The sequence below is a fragment of the Ceratotherium simum genome, chromosome 18 (assembly GCF_057802395.1).
Source record: "Ceratotherium simum simum isolate JZ-2026a chromosome 18, ASM5780239v1, whole genome shotgun sequence".
Classification (NCBI taxonomy): Eukaryota; Metazoa; Chordata; class Mammalia; order Perissodactyla; family Rhinocerotidae; genus Ceratotherium; species Ceratotherium simum.
The window spans coordinates 57,906,510-57,930,488 of record NC_141917.1 but is presented as its reverse complement, the minus strand read 5'-3'; the positions used below and the strand labels follow the sequence as shown (position 1 = coordinate 57,930,488).

Genomic DNA, 23,979 nt, shown 5'->3' with positions numbered 1-23,979 from the left:
GGACGGACCCCCTAGTCTACAGCTCCCCTGTCCAGCTCTCACTCCATAGGGCCCCGCACCCCGCCTCGCGGGGCTGAATGGGGTCGTGGTGGCCCGAGAGACAGAGCAGGTGACACCTGACCGGCCGGCTCCCTGGACGGGGCGGCCGCATGACACACACACCGCCCCGCCCCCCGCCCGGGGCCAGCGGTCGCCCCTCCTCTCCCGCGGGGCCGGGTTGGGGGTGGCGCCTGGTGGGTGGGGCGGGCCCAGTGGCTGGGGCGCAGTCTCCCGGCGGCGGGAAGGGGACGCACCCGGCCGGGGGCTGGGGTGGGACCCGGTGGGCGCCATGGAGCTGCTGTCGGCGCTGAGCCTGGGCGAGCTGGCGCTCAGCTTCTCCCGCGTGCCGCTATTCCCCGTCTTCGACCTCAGCTACTTCATCGTCTCCATCCTCTACCTCAAGTATGAGCCAGGTGAGCCAGGGCCGGGGGTTGGAGGGGCCTCGCATCGCGGGCTTGGGGTGAACCCGGGGGTCTGGAGGGGAAGCCCTGTATCAGGCGGGGACAGTCCCAGGGTCTGGGGGAGCAAGCAGGTGCTGGGATCATAGGGTTCTCCCACACGGGGGCGGGCATGGGGGAGAGACGTGAGGGAGGGCAAGGAGAGAAGCCCCGGGGGTGGTGGGGCTGGGGGAGGGGAAGCAGATGAGGGCTGGAGGGAAGGAGAGGAACGTGATTGTTCAGAGGAGGGGGAATAGGTGCTAGGGAGGGGGCAGGGAGAGAAGGTCAGGGATCCTGGCGGGGGAGGGTCGCATGAACTTGGGCAAGGGGAGTTTGTCTTGGTGAGGGCGCAGGCGGGGGTCGGCGCTGCCGGCCCGGCCAGATGTCCTGGCCGCCCGCAGCCGTGACCTCCTTCCTTGCCCTTGGCCCGCGGAACGGGAGCGGCAGCTGAGTGTCTATATAAGGGCTGGCCGTGCTCAGCTTCAGAGAAAATGACACCGGTGCCCCCTCCCCGCTGCGGCCATGGGGCAACCTCCCCTCCCTTCCCCTCGGCCCGGACCCTGCTGGATCTCCGCGCCCGCGGGAATGCTTTCAGCCCCGACCCGGATCCTTTCCACTTCCTGAGCAGAATCGGTCCTAGGGCAGAGCGGTTTGGGGTCAGCCTCCTCTACCAGCTCCAGACCTCCATGGAGACTCTCAGGAGGGAAGATCTCACTTCTTGGATTTTTTAAAAGTCCATTTTTAAAATGATGGTAAATGGCCTCCTTAGAGTGTGTTCTATTTTTATACAGGGTTCACTGACTGTTTCTTATTCATCTCCTAGTATTTTAATTATTCTAGCACACTAAATGGACTAGAGAATTTAGCTTGAGAAAAAAGATCAATCAAAAAAAAAAAAATCAATCACCCTGAAACTTTGTGAGCCTTTCGCCCACTTAGATGCAAATTACCCCTATATTCTCTTCTCAGAATGGAAATAGCTTTATTTCTTTTTTCAGATGATAAAAATAGGTGCTGGTGTATATTTAAAAATCCAGCTGAAAGCACAAAGGAAAAAAGAGATAATTACAGCGGATGTGGTGGCCACCCTTCCAGACCTCTCTTCTAAACATTTATACCCCTGTAATTATTGATGTAAATGTGTGATCTTATGCTAATAGGATCATACTCTGCTCACTAAGCGTTTCTGTTCCGTTTTATTTTTGCGGGTCCACGTGCCAGAGCCTGTTTCTTTAAAAGCTCTTCTGGAGAACGGTTACTTTGCAAAGCAAAATAAGCTTTGTACTGTCTTAGCATGAACATGGGGCTGTATTTCCTGTCTGGGGATGAATTTCTGGTGGCTCAGACCAGTCCCCTGAGCGAGTATAGAACTCAGCACACCTTAGAAAATCTACAACTGTGGCACACTAAACATTTGAGAAGTGATGGATTAAGAGAGGCTGGAGCTCCTTATGAAATGTGGAGTTCCTTAATGGGGCAGGGAGGTCCACGTCTGGCTCACCTCCAGGACCCCTAGCTCTATGCAAGAAAAGAGAAGGCAGCCATGGGTGCTGGCTGCATGATTGAAGGAATGAGTGAATGAATGAAAGACAATCCTGGATACCTTAAGCCTTGACCCATCCAAAGAACCTTCCAGACCAGTGGTTCTCAACCATGGCTACACATTAGACTCACCTGGGAGGTTTTAAAAGTCCTCTTGTCCAGGCACTCCCACCCCCACCCCCCACCCCCCATTTAAATCAGAAACACTGGAGGTGGCACCAGCATCAGCATTTTTTAAAGTTCCCCAGATGAGAACTGGCTCTCTGCGCTAGTTTCCCAAACTCAGCACTAGTGACAGTTAGGGCCAGAGCATTCTATGTGGTGGGGCCGTCCTGTGCATTTCAGGATGTTTTGCAGCATCCCTGGCCTCAACCCACTAAATGCCAGTAGCACACTCCATTGTGACAATTAATAATGTCCCCAGACATTGCCAGTGTCCCTGGGGGCAAAGTTGCCCCCAGTTGAGAACCACTGATCTAGACTGAGTCTCAAACTCCAATGCTTCCAAGGGCAGACAGGTGATATATGGGGAGCAGTGGGCCAACCAGCGGGGAACCGTCCACGGGTGAGATCCAGCCATGAGCATCTCTACCTGGTTGGGGCAGGAACCACCAGAACTGATTTTTCAAGGGAAGCTGGAAATGTGATTTGCACCTCCCTATGTTTGTATGTTGACTGTTTGAACACTTTTTGGTTTTCTTTTCTTAAATTAAGAGGCTTTATTTTTTAGAGCTGTTTTAGATCCACAGCAAAATTAAGCTGAAAGTACAGTTTCCGTATACTCTCTGACCACCCCCGCAACACACACCCAGCACCCCCCATCAACATTCTGCACCAGAGTGGTTCATTCATTACAGTCAATGAACCAACATCAGTATTATCATGTAATCATTATTATCATTTATTATCAACATCATTATCAACCAAAGTCTATAGTTTACATTAGGGTTCCTTTGTGCTGTACATTTTATGGGTTTTTACAAATGTATAATGACATGAATGCACCATTATAGTATCATACAGAATGGTTTTACCAACCTAAAAATCTCCCAGGCTCTACCTATCCATCACTTCCCACTACCCCTGACCTCAAACCCCCACCACCCCTGATCTTTTTACTGTCTCCATAATTCCACCTTTTCCAGAATGTCATAGAGTTGGAATCATACAGTCTCTAGTCTTTTCAGATTGGCTTCTTTCACTTACCAATGTGCATTTAAGCTTCCTCCATGTCTTTTTGTGGCTTGAGAGCTCATTTCCTTTTAGCGCTAAAGAATATTCTATGGTATGGACATACCTCAGTTTAATTATTCACCTATTGAAGGACGTCTTGGTTGCAGTTTGAACATTTTAAAAATGCTGTGGGGGCCAAAGAGAACCATTCCTTGATCTCTGGTTTGAACTGTAAGCTTTTTGAGGGTTGGGACTGCTCATCCTCCAACCTTTCCAGGCAGGGGCTGCCATCTCCATTTTACAGGGAAAGAAACTGAGGCAGAGAGCTGAGCTCAAAAGCTCAAGAGAAGAGGACTTGTCTTAGAGTCGCTGAGAGACGCTGTAAATAGAGCTCACGTGTTTACACCTCAGACTAAATAGCATAGAATGTCAAGCAGTGCTAAAAGTGCCCTGTGGAAGTCCCTGCCATCCACAGACGGGACGTTGACCCCTGGAGAGGGAGTGTCGTGGAGCCCATTACAGGCCAGAACTAGGGACCCCATCCGGGCTTCCTCCTCCCTCCTAAAGCAGAGCTGATTTTGATAAATCTGTCCACTAACATTTCCACCCACAGGTACTTTCCATTTCAGTTTAGCTCCAGAAATAACTCGTGTAATTGCTAAGCACTAAGCAATTTCTCGTCATCCTCACAGGTGCCCTTTGAAATGGATGATAGCGCTGGGGTGACCAACTCACCCAGGTTTGCCCAAGACAAACACCACAAGTCCCATGTTCCAGGAACCCCTGGATCTCAGGCTAACCAGGATGGTTAGTCACTTTAGACAGCACCCCCATTATACACACGAGCAAATTGAGCCCCAGAGAGGGGAGTGGCGAGCCAGAGCTCTCCCAGGGAGAGGGGACTGCTTTGGTGGCAAACCTGGAATTGAAAACCACCTTTCTCCTGCTTCCTGGTGCTGCCCCAAAACCCAGCAAGAGAAACCGAGAAGGAGTACGGCACACGGAAAGAGCCAGGGGGACAGTTTCTCAGCCACTGCCTTGCTGTGGATCCTCAGGGCAGGCTGCCCCTGTCAGCCTCAGTCTTTTCATCTGTGGCAATGGGGAGACTCGTCATGTCCTTCTCGGGTTACTGGGAGGGTAGTGATAAAGATAAGAAGTACAGAATCGTCAGTACAGCTTAGTGAGGGCGTCCTCTCATTCTCCTCTTTTGACAGCAGAGGAAACTGAGGCTGGAGGGGGTGGTCAGTCATTTGCCTAAGGCCACGCCAGAGTGAGCAGCAGAGCCAAACTCCAGGCATGTGACTTTTCTACCAGGACTCGCCCCTAATGCAAACACGGGAGCCTGCTGTACTCCCACATAACCCAGGCTCCCGCCCCACCCCCACTCCCTGGCCTCCATCCCTGGGATGGTCCCAGAGGGCACAAGAAAGAATTCAACCCTGGGGGTTATTTTTAAATGCAGAGATATCCACTTCTGCAAAACATGGGTGCCACACCTGACCCGGCCCCTGCAGGACCCACCAGCTGCTCCGAAGGATTAACTCTCAGCTGGTGGTGTTTTAAATAGACGCCCTGGAGAGAAGAGCATTCATTCTGTAGAACCTTGGTAGATGCTGAGACTTGAGACAACCTTGGGGGCAGGGAGAAGGTGCTCTTTGGGCTTAAAACTCCAGGGTGAGATTGAGGAGGGAAAATTCTATTCCAACCCTTGTAGGGGTTGGGCCAAGAAGGGATTAGGGTTCCTACTTAACAGAGGAAAGGGACCCTGGAGAAAAAATGGTTTGTCCAAGATTACGTGTTTAGTCGGTGGGGGTGGCAAAAAGAAAGAAGACTGTGTTGGTGAAGTACTCTTAAACTACTTTTATTAGGCACATTTCCTGATTATAAAATGTAGTATGTGCAAGAGAGTGGATAAATAATTTGTGGTCTATTCCTATGGTGGAATACTATACAGCAGTGAAAGTGACTATTACCTTTGAAAATATCATGATCAGTGTAAGAAGCTAGATGCAAAAGGCTATGTTATATGATTCCACCTATATGTAATGTATAAGTTCTAGAACATTTTCATCACTTCAAAAGAAAACCTCATCCCCATGAGCAGTCACTCCCCATTCCTCCCTCCCGCAGCTCCTAGCAACCAGTAATCTACTTTCTGTCTCTATGAATTTCCCTGTTCTGGACGTTTCATATCAATGGGATCACACACTATGTGACCTTTTGTGTCTGGCTTCTTTCACTTAGCTTGTTTTCAAGGTTCACCCATGTTGTAGCGTGTGTCAGGACTTCATTCCTTTTTAAGGCTGAATAGTATTCCATTGTGTGGCTCTACCACATTTTGTTTATCCACTCATCTGTTGGTGGACACTTGGGTTGTTCCCACCTTTTGGCGATTGTGAACAGTGCTGCTATGGACATAGACTTTTGAGAGTCTTCCGGAACCTATTGGTGGGTTCTTATGGATAGGTTAGCGTGGCGCCCCACTGCCCACCCAAGGGGTGAGACCTTCTGTTCCTGCACCCCAATCCATGGCCATCAGAGAAAGGGGTAGATAGTGAGGGCCCCACGAGGGGGCACCGTACAGACCTTGTGAGTCTGGTGCGGTAATGCAGGACAGCAGTCCGTATCCTTCCAAATTAGCAGTCTTCCAGGGGACTCTGGTTTTGTCTAGCTTTGATGATAAAATATTTCATACACCCAGAATAAATATCACAGACACCTCTATGTCCTCAGACTTAACAGATGTGGACAAAGATTTGCTTCAGATCTGTTTTGTGGTTTTTTATTAAAGAAGTAGAGTGACAGACAGCCAACTCCATGACTTCCCCCTCCCTTCCTCTCTGGATGTGACTACTGCCCTGAAATCAGCCTGTACTGTTCCCATCACTGTATGTATACCTTCACCACTGTATATGTGTCTATGAGCTACATGGAGCATTTTGTGTTGCTTTAAATGCATACATAAAATATACATACATGTATCATTTTGCATCCTAACCTTTTCACTCTGCAGTAACCTGATGGGATTTATCCGTGTCGATACGTCTAGAGCAGTGTTTCTCAACCAGAAGGGATTTTGTCCCCAGGGGATATTTGGCTATATCTGGAGACATTTTTGGTTGTCACAATCTGGGCGGGGGGCGTGCTACTGCCATCCAGTGGATGGAGGCCAGGAATGCTGCTCGACAGCCTGCGGTGCACAGGACAGCCCCACCACAGCAGAGAATGATCCGGCCCCATACGTCAGCAGTGCCATGGTGGAGGAGCCCGGATCTAGATCTAGTTCACTTTAAATAGCGGCTCTGTGGTATTCCATTTTGTGTGACCCTCCACCTCTTTGTCAGCAGACTTTACTTTCTCCTGTCGTAACAGTGTGGCAATGAACTCCTCCTCCCCATGTGTCTTTGCACATATGCACTAGTTTCTTTTGGGTTAACAGTGAGAAGCAGAATTGCTGGTTGCACAGGGATTGCACAGCTCCCAATTTCCTCGGGATTGCCAAATTGCCTCTAAGGTGGTTATCCCTCTTGATCCTCCCAACTGTGTATCGGTGGCGGGGGGGAGGGCGGGGAATCTTGGGCTTTTTCCTTCTGGAGGAGGGGTGGGTATTCCCCTTCCCCTCCCCACATCTCTGTGAGGTTGACGAGCTGAGAAGAAGGCAGATCCTTCTATAGAGTAGAGTGGACTTCATGTTTTTCTCCCCAACACAGGCATCAGACCCAGGAAAGAGCCTGGACCCCGTGTGGGAAGGTGTGGGGTCTGTGTGGCCCTGGCTTGGTCACTTGCTTGCTGGATGTCCAGCCCATGCCAGCCCAACCAGTGTACCTTGCACCTCGTGTCGTTAGCTCTCGACTCTGCTCCCCCTCCCACCTTCTCCCGTGCTCTCCCTTTGCCTGGATTGTCTTTGCACTGCCCCCTCCCATCCCCTAGGAAATCCCTGCTCGTTGTTCAGATCTCAGGTTAAGCACCACTTCCTAAATGAAGTCTGACTTTCTCCACTAGGATAGTCCCCTGGTACCACGTGCCTCTCCCTTATGATGTTTGACCTTCATTTGTGGGATTATTTAACCACATTGCCTCCCTGCCAGACTGTGAACCCCAGAAAGGCAACGTCCGAACCAGCTCTTGGTGTGGCAGCATCACCGGTGCCTAGCAAGGGCCTGGCACGCAGTCAGTGCTCAGAAATACTCGCTGAATGCCTGGGTGATCTTGGGTAAGCTGTTTGACCTTGGGGGGAGACTCAGTTGCCTCATCTCTCAGGTACTATGTTACTGTCCTGTGGCTGCCATAACATGACCACAAACTAGGTGGCTTAAAGCAACAGAAATTTGTTCTCTCACAGTTCTGGAGGCCAGAAGTCCAAAGTCAAGGTGTCGGCAGATTGGTTCCTTCTGGAGCTCTAGGGGAGGATCCTTCCATGCCTCTCTCCTGATTTCTGGTGGCTGCCAGCAATCACTGGCTTGCAGATACATCACTCCAATCTCTGCCTGTCTTCACGTGGCCTTCTGTATGAATTTCCTGTGGCTGCCATAACAAAGTACCACTAACTGGGTGGCTTAAAACAGAAATTTATTATCTCACAATTCTGGAGGCTGGAAATCCAAAATCAAGGTGTCAGCAGGACCATCCTCTCTCCAGTGGCTCTAGGAAGGAGTCATTCTGTGCCTCTTCTAGCTTCTGGAGGTGGCTGGTGTCCTTGGTGTTCCATGGCTTGTAGCCGCATCACTCCAGTCTCTGCCTCCACATCCACATGGCCTTCTTCCCTGTGTCTCGTCTCTTCTTATAAGGAACACGAGGCATTGGATTAGGGCCCACCCTAATGGGCTCATCTTAACTTAATTACATCTGCAAGGACCTTATTTCCAAATAAGGTCACATTCACAGGTACTAGGAGTTTGGACTTCAACATATCTTTTTGTGAGTTCAACGCACAACACCTTGTCTGTGTCTATGTCTCCTTTTCTGTCTCTTATAGGGACATAATCATTGGATTCAGGACACAGCCGGATACTCCAGGATAATCTCATCCTGAGATCCTTACCTCAGTTACATCTGCATTGACCCCATTCCAAATAAGGTCACATTCTGAGGTTCTGGTGGACATGAATTCTGGGGGGAAGAGGAGGGGCACTCTAGACCCTCCTATAACTCACTACAGGGATATTGATCCCTACATTACGTGTGGTTGAAAGCCTGGGCTCTGATTGCTGAAGAAGCCTTGAGGATGGAGTGAAGGCATGGAGTTGCCTGGGACAAAATAGTACCTCAGTAAATACATGGAGTGGGGGAGGTTGTTATTGTAATGTAACCAAAAGTACCCAACACAACCTCAATGCCTGGGAGGCCTTCAGGCCACATTTGCTAGAACGTACACTCCAGGAGGGCAGGAGTTCCTTCACCCACGTCTGTTTATTGAGCAGCTACTGTGTATCAGGCACAGCACCACACACTGGGGCATCAGGAGCAGATAAGGCTGATGAGGTCCCTGTACTCATGGAAGGATTAAGATCAAGTCAACTTGTTGAGGGCATTGATAGTGTGTGTGTGTGTGTATATATATATGGCATTTATGTCAATAGCTTCACACACATAGTCTATGGCATGGAAAGGCCAGACATTCAGATTTGACAAATTAGGGACAAAAGGTGGCCAATCTCTAGATAGAAAGTGGCACTTTACAAACAAATACCCAAAACCTGAACTGATCGTTCCTTTTATGAATCTTCTGGTTAATAGATCACATATTGTAGCCTTGTCCTCTCACGTTCACACTGAGTGGGGTTTAGATGGATTCAAGGCAGTGGTTTACAGAGAGTCATTGGTGCGAGCTCTGGCCGTGCGAGCTGAGTAGCTGTGTCCTACGACTTAATCCTGAGGTCGTTCTCCAGAAAATGAAACTAGTGGGGAGAGAAGGAATCGAGATGATGCAATAAGTTGTCACACCAGGAGACACCCAGGTTCTCACTCAGGGGGTGTGGCTGTGGACGATTATGACAATATTAGCATAAAGATAGAACCTAACTATTTATAAAGATTCTAGGGCCGGCCCTGTGGCTTGGTGGTTAAGTGCGCGCACTGCAATGCTGGTGGCCCGGGTTCGGATCCCGGGTGCGCATAGAGGCACCACTTCTCTGTCCATCCTGAGGCCGAGTCCCACATACAGCAACTAGAAGGATGTGCAGCTATGACATACAACTATCTACTGGGGCTTTGGGGGGAAAAAATTAAATAAATAAAATCTTTAAAAAAAAAAAAAAAAAAGATTCTAAAGACTTTAAGAGGATAGTACAAAGTGTAAGAATTTGACTACTAGCCATTAATCCTGTACCCCTGGTGCTTTTTATGAACTTATTTTTTAAGAACTAGACCCCCCCCCTTTATTTTAATGTGGGATTTTTAAAATACTTTTTATCTTGAAAGAGTTGAAGACTCATAAGAAATTGCAAAAATGATACAAAAAAGTTCCCGGTCCCCTCTACCCAGCATCTTCCAATGACAATATCTTACATAAAGATAGCTCATTATTAAAACCAGGAAATTGACATTGGTGCAATACTGTTAACACCAACTACAGACTTGATTCAGCAATTTTTACATGCACTTTAAAAATATAGTTCTATGAAATTTTATAATGTGTGTGTAGATTTGAGTAACCACCACCACAATCAGGATATGAAATGGTTCTGGTACCCCAAAGAAACTCCTGGCTGATCCCCTCTATAGTTAGACCCTCCTCCAGACCCTAACTCCTGACGACCACCAATCTCCTCTCTGTCACTCATCACTGTGGTTTTGTCATGCGGAGAATGGTATATAAATGGAATCATACAGTATGTAACCTTCTGAGATGGACTGTTTTCACTCAGCGTGACACCCTTGAGATCCATCTGGGTTGTGCGTGTATCTCTAGGTCACTCCCTTTTCCGTGCTGAGTAGTATTCCATGACCCAGATCAACCACAGTTTGTTTATCCCTTCACCCATCGACGTCATCTGGGTTGTTTACAAATAAAGCTGCCATGAACATTTGCAGGCATACCTGTGTGAGCACCAAATTTCCTTTTTCAAACAAAATCTTGTGCTGCACTCTGAGATGAAGCAGTCCACACAGGTGTGCTCTGGTTGAAATGGGGCAGAGAACCCACAACATATCCACTTGGTCTCTCCTTTGCCCCTACAAGCCCTCAGAGTTGGGAACACAGTTTGAAAACCATCGCTCTTGGGAGCCCATCCTTCTAGCTGTGGATGGAAGATCTTGGGTTATTGGGACTATAGGACATCAGGACACCAGCCAGCTCATTCCTCTCTCTCTGCATGGTGTTCAACATTGCTGCACATAGGAATCACCCAGGAGTATTAAAAAATCTGCCAGCCCAGCCACACACCAGACTGCCCAGCTGAGACACTTTGGGGTGGGACACAGGTGTCAGGAGTTTGTCAAGTCCCCTGGTAGTGCAGCTGAGTGGGAGACCCCTGTAGTGGAGCCATCTCCTTGAGGGATGGGCTGCCTATTTCTATTGGCCAAGTAAGACCATTCTTTTGTATTTTGTTTCCTTGGATTTATAGGAACACTCAATTTAGTATTATTTATAAATGTGTATCCTCAGTTGCAGAAACTGAAATATTACATTTTTTCTTCGTTATCCTTTTATTTTATTGTTTAAGAGCTTTATTGAGATATAATTCACATACCAGCCAATTCACTCATTTAAAGCATCCCATTCACTGGTTTTTAGTAAATTCACAGGACTGTGCAACCATCATCTCCAAAAGAAACCCATATCCTTTGGCTGTCATCCTCCCATCTCTCCCTTTCCTTCCAGCTCTAATCAACCTCTAATCTACTTCCTGTTATTCAATGTGAAAATTGAATAAAATACCAAGACCAAAATAGAGTGGAGTCCGCAGGGTGGTGGGAGCCCAGAGGTGGGAGTGACTGACTCAGCAGAGCAAGGAAGCCTTCCTGGAAGAGGTGGCATTTGTGCTTAGCTGTTTCTGCTTTTGTGTCCTTGTTCCTTCTGTGCTGCCAGCTTGGAATGACCTCTCTTCCTCCTCACTCTGTTCATATAATTCTACCTTTGAGGACTGCCTTCTCTGGCTTTGCTCATCACTCTTCCTATACCCCTGCACACACATGTGCATGCCCTGTGCCTTCCCCATCGGTACCAACACCCAGTGGCTTCCTTCTGCCCTGGTGGCACTCTCCCAGCAAGACAGGGCTCAGGAGCTCTTCACCTTCACCGTTCAAGTCCCTTCTGCTGTGCCTTCCCATCTGGGGCCAGGCATAGTTCTTTTCCCAGCAAATGAACATTCTCCATACAAGGGAGGGAGCACCACTCAACAACAAAAAGACAACCCAATTTTTTGAAAATGGGCTAAGGACTTGAACAGACATTTCTCCAAAGAAGATACAGGAATGGCCAATGAGCACATGAAAAGATGCTCAACATCACTAATCATTAGGGAAACGCAAATCAACACCGTGATGAGACACACCTCACACCCATCAGGATAGCTATTACTATAGCACAGAAAACAAGTGTTAGAGAGAATATGGAGAAGGTAGAACCCTTGTGCACTGCTGCTGGGAATGTAAAATGGTGCAGCCACTGTGGGAAACAGTCTGACAGTTCCTCAAAAAATTAAACAGAATTACCATTTGATCCAGCAATTCCACTTCTAGGTGTATACCTAAAAGAACTGAAAACAGGGGCTCCAATATTTGTACACTTGTATTCTTAGCAGCATTATTCACAGTGGCCAACGGGTAGAAACAACCCAAATGTCCCTTGGTGAGTGAATGGATAACACAAGGTGGTCTGTCCATACAGTGGCCTATTATTCAGCCTTAAAAACGATGGAGAAGCTGACACCTGCTGCAACATGGATGAACCTTGAGCACACTATGCTCAGTGAAATAGGCCAGTCACCAAAGGACAGATACTGTGTGATCCCACTTACACGAGGGCCCTAGAGGAGTCAGACTCACAGAGACAGAAAGTAGAACAGTGGGCACCAGGGGCTGGGGGAGGGGGAGGGGAAGTGAGTGTTAAATGGGGACAGAGTTTCAGTTTCACAAGATGAAAAATTTCTGGAGATGGATGGTGGTGATGGCTCTACAACAATGTGGGTGTGCTTAATGCCACTGAACTGGACACTTAGAAATGGTTAAAGTGGTACATTTTCTGTATATTTTACCACAATCAAAAAAATTTTTAGAGGGAGAGACCAAGGGTACAGGCGTAAGCGTGTAGGGATCTTGGCGTGAGCCCAGGGAGCAGCCGCATCAGAGGCAGGAGTTGCCAGCTGCACGCGCCCCATCTCTCCCAGCCTTCGTCTTCCCATGGGGATAGTGAGAGTGATCGCTTGGCTGCAGTTATCTATGAGGATTTAACGGGTCCCTCCTACAAATGCTAAACCCAGTGTCTGAGACCTGGGAGTGCCTGCTAGATGTAACCTGGCCTTATGGTCATTGCCACCTCTCTGAGCATGGAGGAAAGAGCTCCAACCTAGCTCTGCCTTTTCTCTGTGTGATCTTGGGCTTCTGTGCAGCCTCTCTGAACCATGCTTCTTCCTCTGAAATGGGCAAGCTGCGAGGCATTGGGTGGATGGCAGCCAAATTAGGGCGGGCTCACCAGAGAGCATGAGTGCAAAGCGTGTCCTTGGCACCCTGGTGACAGTGGGGGACACCCCTGTTCTCCCAGGAGCAGTCGAGCTGTCCCGGCACCACCCCATGGCATCCTGGCTGTGCGCCATGCTGCACTGCTTCGGAAGTTACATCTTGGCTGATCTGCTCCTCGGGGAGCCCCTAATCGACTCCTTTGGCAACAACTCCAGCATCCTACTGGCCTCAGCTGTCTGGTAAGCATCGCCAGGCTGGTGGGGCATGGGAGAGCGGAGCCGGGGGCAGGGGTGAGCCGGCCACCCAGGAAGTGGGAGGTGGCCCTGAACGCCCCGCCCTCTACTGCCCAGTTCTGTCCTGAGCCTCGCAAGTCGGGGAGGAGGGTCTGGACAGAATCTACCCTGTTGGGGGGCCCCCATGGTCTGCCCCTCCCCCCCACACACACTGCATTCTCTCCCCAAAGGTACTTGGTTTTCTTCTGCCCCCTGGACCTCTTTTACAAGTGTGTCTGCTTCCTGCCGGTAAAACTCATCTTTGTGGCCATGAAGGAGGTGGTGAGGGTCCGCAAGATTGCCGTGGGCATCCATCACGCGCATCACCACTACCACCATGGGTGGTTCGTCATGATTGCCACTGGCTGGGTCAAAGGTAAACAGAACCACGACGACAACAGAAAATCACCCTGGCTGAGAACCCTTGCTCAGTGGTACATCTCGGGCACTCCAGCTGGCACAGCCATTGCTCCAGGCTGTGGGGTGTCAGGACTACTGTAGGAGTCCAGCCTCCCCATAGCCCATACCTTTAGGGTAAATGGGAAGATTCTTCCAGAAACTTTTTTTTTTGTTTTTTGGGTTTTTTTGTGAGGAAGTTCAGCCCTGAGCTAACATCTGCCAATCTTCCTCTTTTTTTTTCTTTCTTTTTTTTTTTTTTTTGCTGGGGAAGACTGGCCCTGGGCTAACACCCATGCCCATCTTCCTCTACTTTATATGGGACACCGCCACAGCATGGCTTGACCAGCGGTGCATTGGTGCGTGCCCGGGATCCGATCCAGTGAACCCTGGGCCGCCGCAGCAGAGTGTGTGCACTTAACCGCTTGCGCCACTGGGCCGACCCGATTCTTCCAGAAACTTAACTGTCAGAGGTAAATAGGACAATGAATCAATGACAGCTGATGTCTTTAGAGCAGGGTTTCTCAACTGTGGCACTACTGACATTTGGGGCTCCATCATCCTCGGTGGGGGGGGGCCGTCCTGTGCACTGTGGGGTGTTGAGCAGCATCCCTGACCTCTACCCATTAGATAGCCGTAGCACCCGCCAGTGTGACAACCAAAAATGTCCCCAGACATTGCCAAATGCCTTTTGAAGAGGAAATCCACCCTTGTAACTACAAGGGTTCTTAAGCTTTGTGAACTACAGCTCTTTTGTCAGCTCAGTAAAGCCTTTTCTGTTTTTTTATTTTTTGTGTGTGTGAGGAAGACCAGCCCTGAGCTAACATCCGATGCCAATCCTCCTCTTTTTTTGCTGAGGAAGATTGGCCCTGGGCTAACATCCATGCCCATCTTCCTCCACTTTATATGGGACGCCGCCACAGCATGGCTTGACAAGCGGTGCCTCGGATCTGAACCTGCGAACCCCGGGCCGCAGAAGCAGAGCGCGTGCACTTAACCGCTGCACCACCACGCCAGCCCTGCCTTTTATGTTTTTAAGTGCATAAAGTAAAATATATAGGATAATAAAGGAAGCCTATTAATTTAAAAATAGTTATCAAACTTTTTTTTTTCAAATATGATGTAGTAATTTTATGTGTCTTTACTAATGTATTAAATAGCAGACCTTCCACTGGCTCCTAGCACCTCTGGAACTTTTGAAGTGGAGCACAGATGATATTTTGAAACTATCTGCAACAATGGGAATGTGAAAAGAAAAAAGTCTGTGACTTCTGTTGGTGATAGAGTCACAGCCTTGCAAATCCTGTTGAAGTTATTGCCCGCCTTCATGATGGAAGGAAAGGCTGGGTTTCAGTGAGGAGTGTGGAAATGAAGATGTAATTCTGTTTCCCGTCTGGGTTCATGGACTCTAGGTTAAGACCCTTGACCAAGGGCAGGTTTTGAGTTGAGGCTCTGTGCATTTCATCTCATTTGATCCCTAGAATTCTCCTTTAGGAGAAGTCGAGCATCGTCCCCTTTTACTGAGGAGGGAAATGAAATGACTTGCCCAAGGTTACGAAGCTAAGAGTGTGCAGCTGGGTTTGACTCCAGGTCCTCTGAACCCAACATCTGGATTCGTAACTACTTTGAAGCCCTCATTTTTCACCTCCTCCATCTGTGCTAAGAGGCAGACCAAGATAGACTTTAAAACAAAAAAAACTGTTACTAAAAATAAAGAGCGGCATTTTATAATGATGGATCAATCCACTAGGAAGATATAATAATTATAAACATATATGCACCTAAAAACAGCACCAAAATACATAAAGCAAAAACTGAGAGAAGGTAAAGGAAAAATAGACAATTCAACAATAATAGTTGTAGAGGTGGACCAAGGAGCAACAGAAAGGCAGGGAAAGAAGGCTTAAGCAGGTGCTAAACACCACTGGGCACCTCATTCCTCCCTCCTGCCCGCCAAAGTGAGTACCCCTAAATGCCTGGGCCTAGCATCACCCTTCATTGAACCACGGTGTCCTCGGCACCATTTACACTTTGGGCTGGCTCATGCTCTGTGGTGGAGGCCATCCTGTGCATTGTAGGGGGTTGAGTAGCATCCCTGGCCTCCACCCACTAGATGCCAGTAGCTGCCCCCTCTCCAGTTGCAACAACCAAAATGTCTCCAGATATTGCCAGATGCCTCCTTGGGGGAAAAATCACCCCAGATGCAAACCCCTGGTCCAGTGGTATATATCAGACACCCCAGTTAGCACAGCTGCTTCTGGAATAGGTGTCCAAGCCTCTTAGGCAATACATTTCGGGTAAATGAGAAGATTCTTCTAGAAATTTAACCATTATGTCTCCACATGAGTCTCTTTATTCTCTCTCCAGGAAGCCTATACTACAGAGCAAATTCCCCAGGGTATAGCATGTCTCCCAGAGGGCAAGTGGCTTGAGAAAGATTGAAAGCTCAGAGCCCTGAGGAGGAGAAAGGCTGGGGAGGGGAGCCCTCTGGAAGCCTCAAGCACAGCTCAGGGTCCTGGCTTGGGGGCATCAGGGCAGACAACCCACATTTGTCCAAAACATACCTTGCAGGTGAGATATGACCTCAATTCCTTCACGTTGGTTTTGCTCTGAATGTGCAGTGTGACCCTTGGCAAGACTGTGCCCTCTCTGAGCCTCAGTTTTCCCACCTGCAACTGATGATCATACACCCCAGGCTCAGTGTCCCTCTGGAGAAGACTCCAGGAGCAAAGAAGCTGCTTCCTTGGGAATTTAGCCGAGAAGAACAGGGAGCTGGGGGTGGCAGGCTTGTTCAGAATCACCCTGTCCCATAGGCTCTGGTGTTGCCCTCATGTCCAACTTTGAACAGCTGCTCCGAGGGGTCTGGAAGCCGGAGACCAACCAGATCCTGCACATGTCCTTGTGAGTATCCCGTCCTCCCCCTCTGTCCCTCTTGTATGTACAGCTGCCCCCTGGGCCTGACCCTGGGTTGGATACTCCTGGTAACTTGGAAACCTCAGCCCCTGCTTCTGCCTTCCAGAAGCTTCCAGACGCCATGCGGGGGGGACTCCAGATGGGGAGCCACAGCTCTGCCTTGGGGGCAGGGGCAGGCAGAACTGCAGGGAAATGAGACACTTGATTTGGATTTTGAAGAGTGAGTAGGAGTTTTCTGGCAAAGGAGCCTCTGGACAGAGGCCAGCACCTCTGCCAACTGTCAAGTTAGAGAAGAGCAATGATTCTGCCCAGTTCTGCAGGGTCACGGTACAGAGTGTGGGTGGGGAGTGAGGGATACAGAGCGTGGGTTACAGAGCTTGGGTGGGGAGTGTGGCTGGGGGTAAGTTGGGAACTGTAGGCAGGGCCATGTGGCAGCATCCAGGACCCAACCCAAGACCTCACGCTGCATTTAGCCTAAGACATTTTTAAAAGATCTAACAGATTCAGGCTAGTTAAATTGTCTCCCAATCTACAGTAAATAAGGCTGTTGCAATTAAAATATGACAAAATTAAAATCACCCATATGCCAGTGAAAATTACCTCCTATTTAACACTTCGGAAAACACTGCTTTATCTCATTTCATCCCCATGAGAAGTCTGTTGCCGCCCTCTGTTCACTGACAGAGAAATGGGGTCCAGACAGCTGCATCCCTTGCTACAAAGTGGGCAAGTGGCTTCCCCTCCTCAGCTGAGTGTGAGGGCTCCATGCAGTCACACACACACACACACACCCTGGCCCTGGGACCTGGTGAGGGCTTTGGAAATATTAGGCAGAACTATCATCGTTAAGTACCTGCAATGAGCAACATCAGGAACAGAAGTCACGGGTCTGTCTTCTGCAACAAGTTAAACTTTTGGAAACCTATTCTTCAAGGAAGAAAATGAAAGTTAAGAAAAAACCATGTGTTTTAATCCCACCTTCTGGGGGAGTGCACTATTCAGGGGTCCCCAAGACCATCCTCAGTTTCGATGATTCACTAGAAGGACTCAAAGCCTTATACTCATGGTTACAGTTTATTACAGAGAAAGCATACAAACTGCGACTGGCAAGGGTCAAAGGTGTGTTGGGCAGCATCTAGGAGATACCGGGCGTGAGCTTCTGCGTATCCTCTCAGTGGAGCTGTGCGGACAGCACCTGTTTCTCCAGCACCCCTGTGTGACGGCATGCAGTGACCATTGCCAATCAGTAGAGCTCCCCCGAGCCCTGGTGTCCAGGGTTTTTATTAGGGCTTGGTCACACAGACATAGGTGACCGCCTGTGTGGCTGACCTTAGTCTCCAGCCCCTCCAGAGGTCGCACTGAAACCACGTGGCCCAGGACCCCACCCTAAGTCACACTGTTACTACCTGGTGTGACCCAAAGCTCCCAAGCAAACAAATGCACTCGTGTCAAGCAGGACGGTCTCAGGCTCAGAGGGCTCCTCTCAGGAGCCGGGCAAAGGCAGACCTCTCTTTGGGCCAAGTTAACACTTGACTGCCCAGGGAGACACTACCTCATCCTGCCTCACACTCAGGAGAAGCCGGGATGGGAGCTGGGGCTGCCGGGGGTGGGCAGAGCAGAAGTTCTGGGCTGGAGGCACAAAGGCCTGAGCCGTGCGGTGCCCCCTCCAGCCCCACCAAGGCCAGCCTGTATGGAGCCGTACTCTTCACCCTGCAGCAGACCCGCTGGCTCCCGGTGTCCAAAGCCAGCCTCATCTTCATCTTCACCTTGTTCATGGTCTCCTGTAAGGTAAGCCTTCCTGTCTGACCGATGCCGACCCACACCTCCTGGTGGGGGCCTGGGCTCCTGGCCGTGTGTGTCCCAGAAAGCACAGCCCTAAGTGGGGGGTTGGGGGAGCCTGCACGTGGGATGGGGGTCTGAGAAGAGCAGTGTCCAGCAAGTGGGAACAGGGATGAGAGGAACAAGGTCTTCCGGGCAGAGGGCCCAGCCTGGGCAAAGGCTGAGAGAGCAGCTGCAGTGTGCGGAGTCGGGGGAATCAGGGCTGAGGGACAAGACACAGGGAAGACACCTTCAGGACGCCAGGGGCTCAGGCTGGACCAGGATTGGTGCTGGTGTGACCATCTGGCCTTGAGTTGTCACCCCACCCAGGAGGGGTCTTTAGGGGCTGTGCTCTCCTCCCTTCCCACGGAGCTGGGGAGCTCTGCTGCTGGCTTCCTGGGAGGGGACCATGGCCATTGAAAGGGAGTGAGTGACTGGGCCAAGTACAGCTCCTCTCTGAGCCCAGGTGTGGGGGGACTCTAGGGGGAGGGTGACCCACCATCCTGGTGTGCCCAGCACTGTCTGGGTTTTAGTAGCAAAAGTCCCGCATCCTGGGAAACCCGGGACAGTTGGTCACCCTCCTGGGGGTGCGCGCAGCCCGAGGGCTGAGTCTGGGCACCTGAGCTTGGCCTGGCTGACCTCTCTCTCCTCTTGCCCCCAACCCCCACCCCCCATTTTGCTTTACACCTCCATCTCTCTCTGGCTGTCTCGCTGTCTCCCCATCCCCCTGCCACCTCTCCGCAGGTGCTCCTGACAGCCACTCACTCCCACAGCTCCCCCTTTGATGTTCTGGAGGGCTATGTCTGCCCTGTGCTGTTTGGGATGACCTGGGGGGGCGACCATCACCATGACAACCACGGAGGATCCCTCAGCTCGGCCCTGCCCGCCAAGTCCAAAGAGGAGCTGAGCGAGGGCTCCAAGAAGAAGAAGACCAAGAAGACGGATTAGGAGGTGGCCTGGGGGGGCCCACAGGGCGCCGGAGAGAGGACCTGGACCCAGGACCTTCAGAGCTGGAATGGGAGTATCCTGGGCTCAACTCTCCCCTCTCTGGGCCTCGACTTCCCTGTCTGCAAACTGGGCCATCACCCCACCCTCCAGGGCTGATGTGGGCGGTTACGTGAGATACGGGGGTGCAGGGTGTTTGTAGGAATGGGAGAGTTCTTCTCTTTCCTGGGTGGGCCCCCGTAGTGTCACAGCTTTTCAGGGGGGCCCACAGAAACCCAGCAGCTCCAGCCAGAAACCCTGGCATTTATATCTTGGTTATATTATTTCCTCTCTGAAATTACGTCTTGACTCTGAAAGAATTTCAAGCCACGTGGAGACTCATTCATTTGACAGACATTTCCTAAGTGTCTGCCCTCCTCTATACACAAGGGCTAATGTGAGGCTGGACACGGACCAGCCTGATGAGCTCATAGGCACTGTGCCGTCAGGAGGGGAGCCTTGATGGATGCTCATTGTGCTTAAAAATGGCTTTGCATTTTAGATCATTTGTGTGTGTGGATCAGAGAACCCCACAAATTACCTGGCACAAAGGAAGCCTTCAGTAGACATGTTTAGGCCAGACCTGAGAGCTTGGAGAGTGGGGAAGGCTTCTGATCTTTGGCTTCAGGCTGCCCCTAAACCAAAGAACTGCAGCTGGCTGCAGAGACTCCAAGATCCAGCTCTGTCCAGGGGCTCTGAGCACTTGCTGTTGGGCCCTGGAAGCATGACGCCTCTCTTGTGCTGACATCCCTCATCGCCACTTATTCAGTCATTCAACAAGCATACTGATGCCCACTCAGTGCTGAGCCTTGTGCTGCTGCTGGGTGGGCAAACTTCCTTCAGGGTTAGTGAGGGAGATGGTAGCTGAGGGTCTCTCCCAGCCACCTTCATCTCAGCCTAGGTCAGCAGGATGTCTGAGAGGGGTGGGAGGTTAGGCATGGCCTGTCTTGGGCTTGGGGCTGTGCTCAGGGCATCAGCCTACAGCTGCATGGAGGTCGGCCTGGGGTTGGCAGGGGTCCCAGCTGTTGCACAGCTGTTGGGAAAGTGCCTTGATCCTCTGATACTTGGGAGGTGGGTGCCTCCTGAGCCTTAATGCTCCCAAATTCATCCTCTTGCATGTCCATCGAGGCTGGGTGTGAAGGTTCAGCAAATAAATCTGTTGTGAAAGAAGCTTCGTGGCTTGTCTGATTCATTCCTGTTCTCTCGGCCTCAGGACACATGAGTCATGGCAGCCCCTGATTGCCGAGAGGAGATGGTGGCTGTGAGTGAAGTCTGGGGTTTGGAGTTAAGCAGACCTGGGTTCAAATCCTCACTCTGCCACCAACGGGTCATGGGGCCTCCCCTTCTCCACGCCTCTTTGCTTCTTGGGAAAAAGGTGGTGATTGTCCGTACCCTTCAAAGGCAGGAGGGTTAATGCAGTGCTTGGGATTTGCAGCTACGAGTCTGCGGGGCACTGCTAAGAGAATGCAAGTCAAGCCACAGACGGGGAGAGAATCTTTGAAAAATCACACAGCTGATAAAGGGATTGTATCCTCACTGTAAAGAATCCTCAAAACTCAATAATAAGAAAACAAACAGCCTAATTCTAAAATGAGCACAGGATTTGAATGGAAACTTTGCCATAGAGAAGATAGAAATAAGCACATGGATTAAATATATGCAGTCTTGGAGGGAAGTCAAGATGGCGGCGTAAGCAGACTCTGAACTCACCTCCTCCCGTGGACACAGCCAATTTACAACTACTCGTGGAAAATTACCCCTGAGACAGAACTGAAAACTGGATAAGAGGAACTCCTGCAACAATGGATAATCCTAACTGAGGTGGAAGAGGCAGAGACTCCCTTCTGGAGAGGAAAAATGCCGCCTTCACGAGCCGCAGCGCCTCACGGCCACCCAGGAGCAGTGCACAGGTACGCAGCCTCCCTGGAGGAGCGGGGCCCTGAGCCGGGGAGCGCCCCCGCTGGGGGCATTTTGTGGACCCAGCACAATCGAGACGAGTGGCAGAATATCTGACTTTGCCTGCTACTAAAACATTGGGGAGTACCCCCAGAAAAGCTGGTTCACAAAGAAACTAAAACCGGCTCTTAAAGGGTCCACGCGCAAACCCACCCGTTTCAGAAAGCAACCTAAAATCACCAGAAAGAAAGGTGCACAGTGCTGTGGTGAAAAGAGACTCACCTGATAGGCCCTGAGTGCATCTTGGTGAGAGGTGAGACCTCTCCAGGGACTGGGACATTGGCGGCGGCCATTGTTGTGGCCTGGTGTGGGCGTGCTGACACAGACTCCATTGGAGTTCTCTCTGAGGCCTGCTAGCCCAGGGTGTGCCCCACCCGCTAGAGCACCGATTTAATCCAGCTCAGCCAGGGCAGGCAGCCCACCCTAGAGACTGGCCCCACCCAACAACAAGCCCTCAGGCAACTTGTGGGCCTGCATAGATTGGTGACTGGATAATCTGCAGCCTGGCAACTGAGCCGACTTTAGCGGGACAGGGCGTGCACAAGAAGAAGGTGGAGAGTGTGGGGCAGTGGTGGAGTGTGTGCGGCTCCCGCCGTGGATAGACTGGGTCCACTTTGGGAGGTCGGGGTGCGCACATGGGGCAGGACTGTGTTGACTGTGTGTGTGGACCTGTGGGCGGCAGGGCTTGTCAGCTGCAGAAGACTTGTGCTTCTCAAAGACCCACATAGGGGGTTTGCCCCACCTTCCAAAGCCTGAAACAATTGGGTGCTCCCATGCCTGAGGCCGGCCCCACCCAGCTGCAATCTTCAGAGAACTGACAAGAGACCTAATAGGCTAGAGGCTTATAGCAATTGTAAGCCTCTGAGCCTAACAACCTGCCATGCTGGGGGCCTACTCACTTAAAGAAATACTGCAACACCAATGTGCTATTAGAACTTGCAGCCAACTGTGCTGGGGGTCCCCACACCTGATAAAGAGACTGAAGGGCCCACAACAACTACAAGCAGCTGAGCATTACAACAGCTGGCCAGGAGCATAACTCAGCCTCCCTGGGCGCCTACAGGGAGAGCAAACAGGCCACAACAGAAGGACACACATAGCCCACATAGGGGTCACCCCTGGAACACTGAGAACTGAGGGAAGCACACTGGAAGCCTCCTAAGGCATCACTTACATAAGGTCACCTATCCAAGAGCAGGAGACGTAGCTGACCTACCTAATACATAGACACAAGCACAGGGAAAGAGGCAAAATGAGGAGGCAAAGGAATACATTCCAAGTAAGGGAACAGAACAAAACCCCAGAAAAGGAACTAAGTGAAACAGAAATGAGCAACCTACCCGACAGAGAGTTCAAACTAAGAGTGTTAAGGATGCTCACTGATCTGGGGAGAAGAATAGATGAACTCAGTGAGAATGTCAACAAAGAAATGGAAGATATAAAAAAGAACCAATCAGAAATGAAGAATACAATACTGGAAATGAAAAATTCATTAGAGGGACTCAAAAGCAGAGTAGAGGATACAGAAGAACGGATCTGTGAGCTGGATGAAAGACTAGAAGAAATTACCCAAGCTGAACAGGTAAAAGAGAAAAGAATTAAAAAGAGTGAGGACAGTCTAAGGGACCTCTGGGACAACATCAAGCGCACTAACATCCGTGTTATAGGTGTCCCAGAAGGAGAAGAGCGAGACAAGGGGGCAGAGAATCTATTTCAAGAAATAGATGAAAACTTCCCTAACCTAAGGAAGGAAACAGACATCCAGGTACAGGAGGCACAGAGAGCCCCAAACAAGATAAACCCAAAAGGCCCACACCAAGACACATCATAATCAAAATGTCCAGAATTAAAGATAAAGAGAGAATCCTAAAAGCCTCAAGAGAAAGTCAAGTTACATACAAAGGAAACCCCATAAGGCTATCAGCTGACTTCTCAGCAGAAACCTTACAGGCTAGAAGAGAGTGGCATGATATATTTAAAGTGCTAAAAGGAAAAAACTTACAGCTAAGAATACTCTACCCAGCAAGGTTATCATTCAAAATGGAAGGAGAGATCAAAAATTTCCCAGACAAGCAAAAATTAAAGGAGTTTGTTAACAAGAAACCAGTGTTACAAGAAATGTTAAAGGGACTGACTTAAGGGGAAAAGAGAAGACCACAAATAAGAAAAATTATCTATTTCCATGATGAGAACCTAATGGATACAAATGCACAAAAAAGAGGTTAGATATGATATCAAAAACATAAAAGGAGGGAGGAGGGGAGTTAAAGAGTACAGCTTTCAGACAGAGGTCAAACTAAAATGACCATCAATTCTGTATAGAAGAAGAAAGGAACAGAGAAGGACTACTAAAACACTGAGAAAAAAAAAAAGTTAAAAAATGACAGTAAGTACATACTTATCAATAGCTACTTTAAACGTCAATGGACTAAATGCTCCAATTAAGACATAGGGTGGCTGATTGGATAAAAAAACAAGACCCATATATATGCTGCATACAAGAGACACACTTCAGACCTAAAGACACTCACAAACTGAAAGTGAAGGGATGGAAAAAGATACTCCACGCAAATGGCAATGAAAAGAAAGCTGGGGTAGCAGTACTCATATTAGACAAAACAGACTTTAAAACAAAAACTGTAAAAAGAGACAAAGGCATTACATAATGATCAGGGGAACAATCCAACAAGAGGATATAACACTTGTAAATATCTACGCGTCCAATGTAGGTGCACCTAAATATATAAAGCAATTATTAACAGACATAAAAACAGAAATAGACAGTAACACAATAATAGTAGGGGACTTTAACACTCCACTTACACCAA

General features: G+C 49.6%; 1 protein-coding gene across 1 annotated transcript; it reads left to right on the top strand.

Annotated features, from left to right (window-relative positions):
* Positions 1–284: 284 nt before the first annotated feature.
* On the top strand, positions 285–20,365 carry TMEM38A (transmembrane protein 38A). Its single transcript, XM_004422993.3, has 6 exons — positions 285–452; positions 12,895–13,051; positions 13,276–13,460; positions 16,294–16,381; positions 18,064–18,181; positions 18,956–20,365. The coding sequence occupies exons 1-6, from the start codon at positions 329–331 to the stop codon at positions 19,157–19,159; spliced, it is 876 nt and encodes a 291-aa protein (XP_004423050.1). The 5' UTR covers positions 285–328; the 3' UTR covers positions 19,160–20,365.
* Positions 20,366–23,979: the final 3,614 nt, after the last annotated feature.

What these genes read in the sequence shown, in the direction of transcription:
- TMEM38A (XM_004422993.3), top strand. Translation starts at nt 329, where the DNA reads ATGGAGCTGCTGTCGGCGCTGAGCCTGGGCGAGCTGGCGCTCAGCTTC. An exon ending in CTACCTCAAGTATGAGCCAG is followed by an intron (nt 453 to 12,894) that starts GTGAGCCAGGGC and finishes CTGTTCTCCCAG; the next exon opens with GAGCAGTCGAGCTGTCCCGG. An exon ending in TGTTCATGGTCTCCTGTAAG is followed by an intron (nt 18,182 to 18,955) that starts GTAAGCCTTCCT and finishes ACCTCTCCGCAG; the next exon opens with GTGCTCCTGACAGCCACTCA.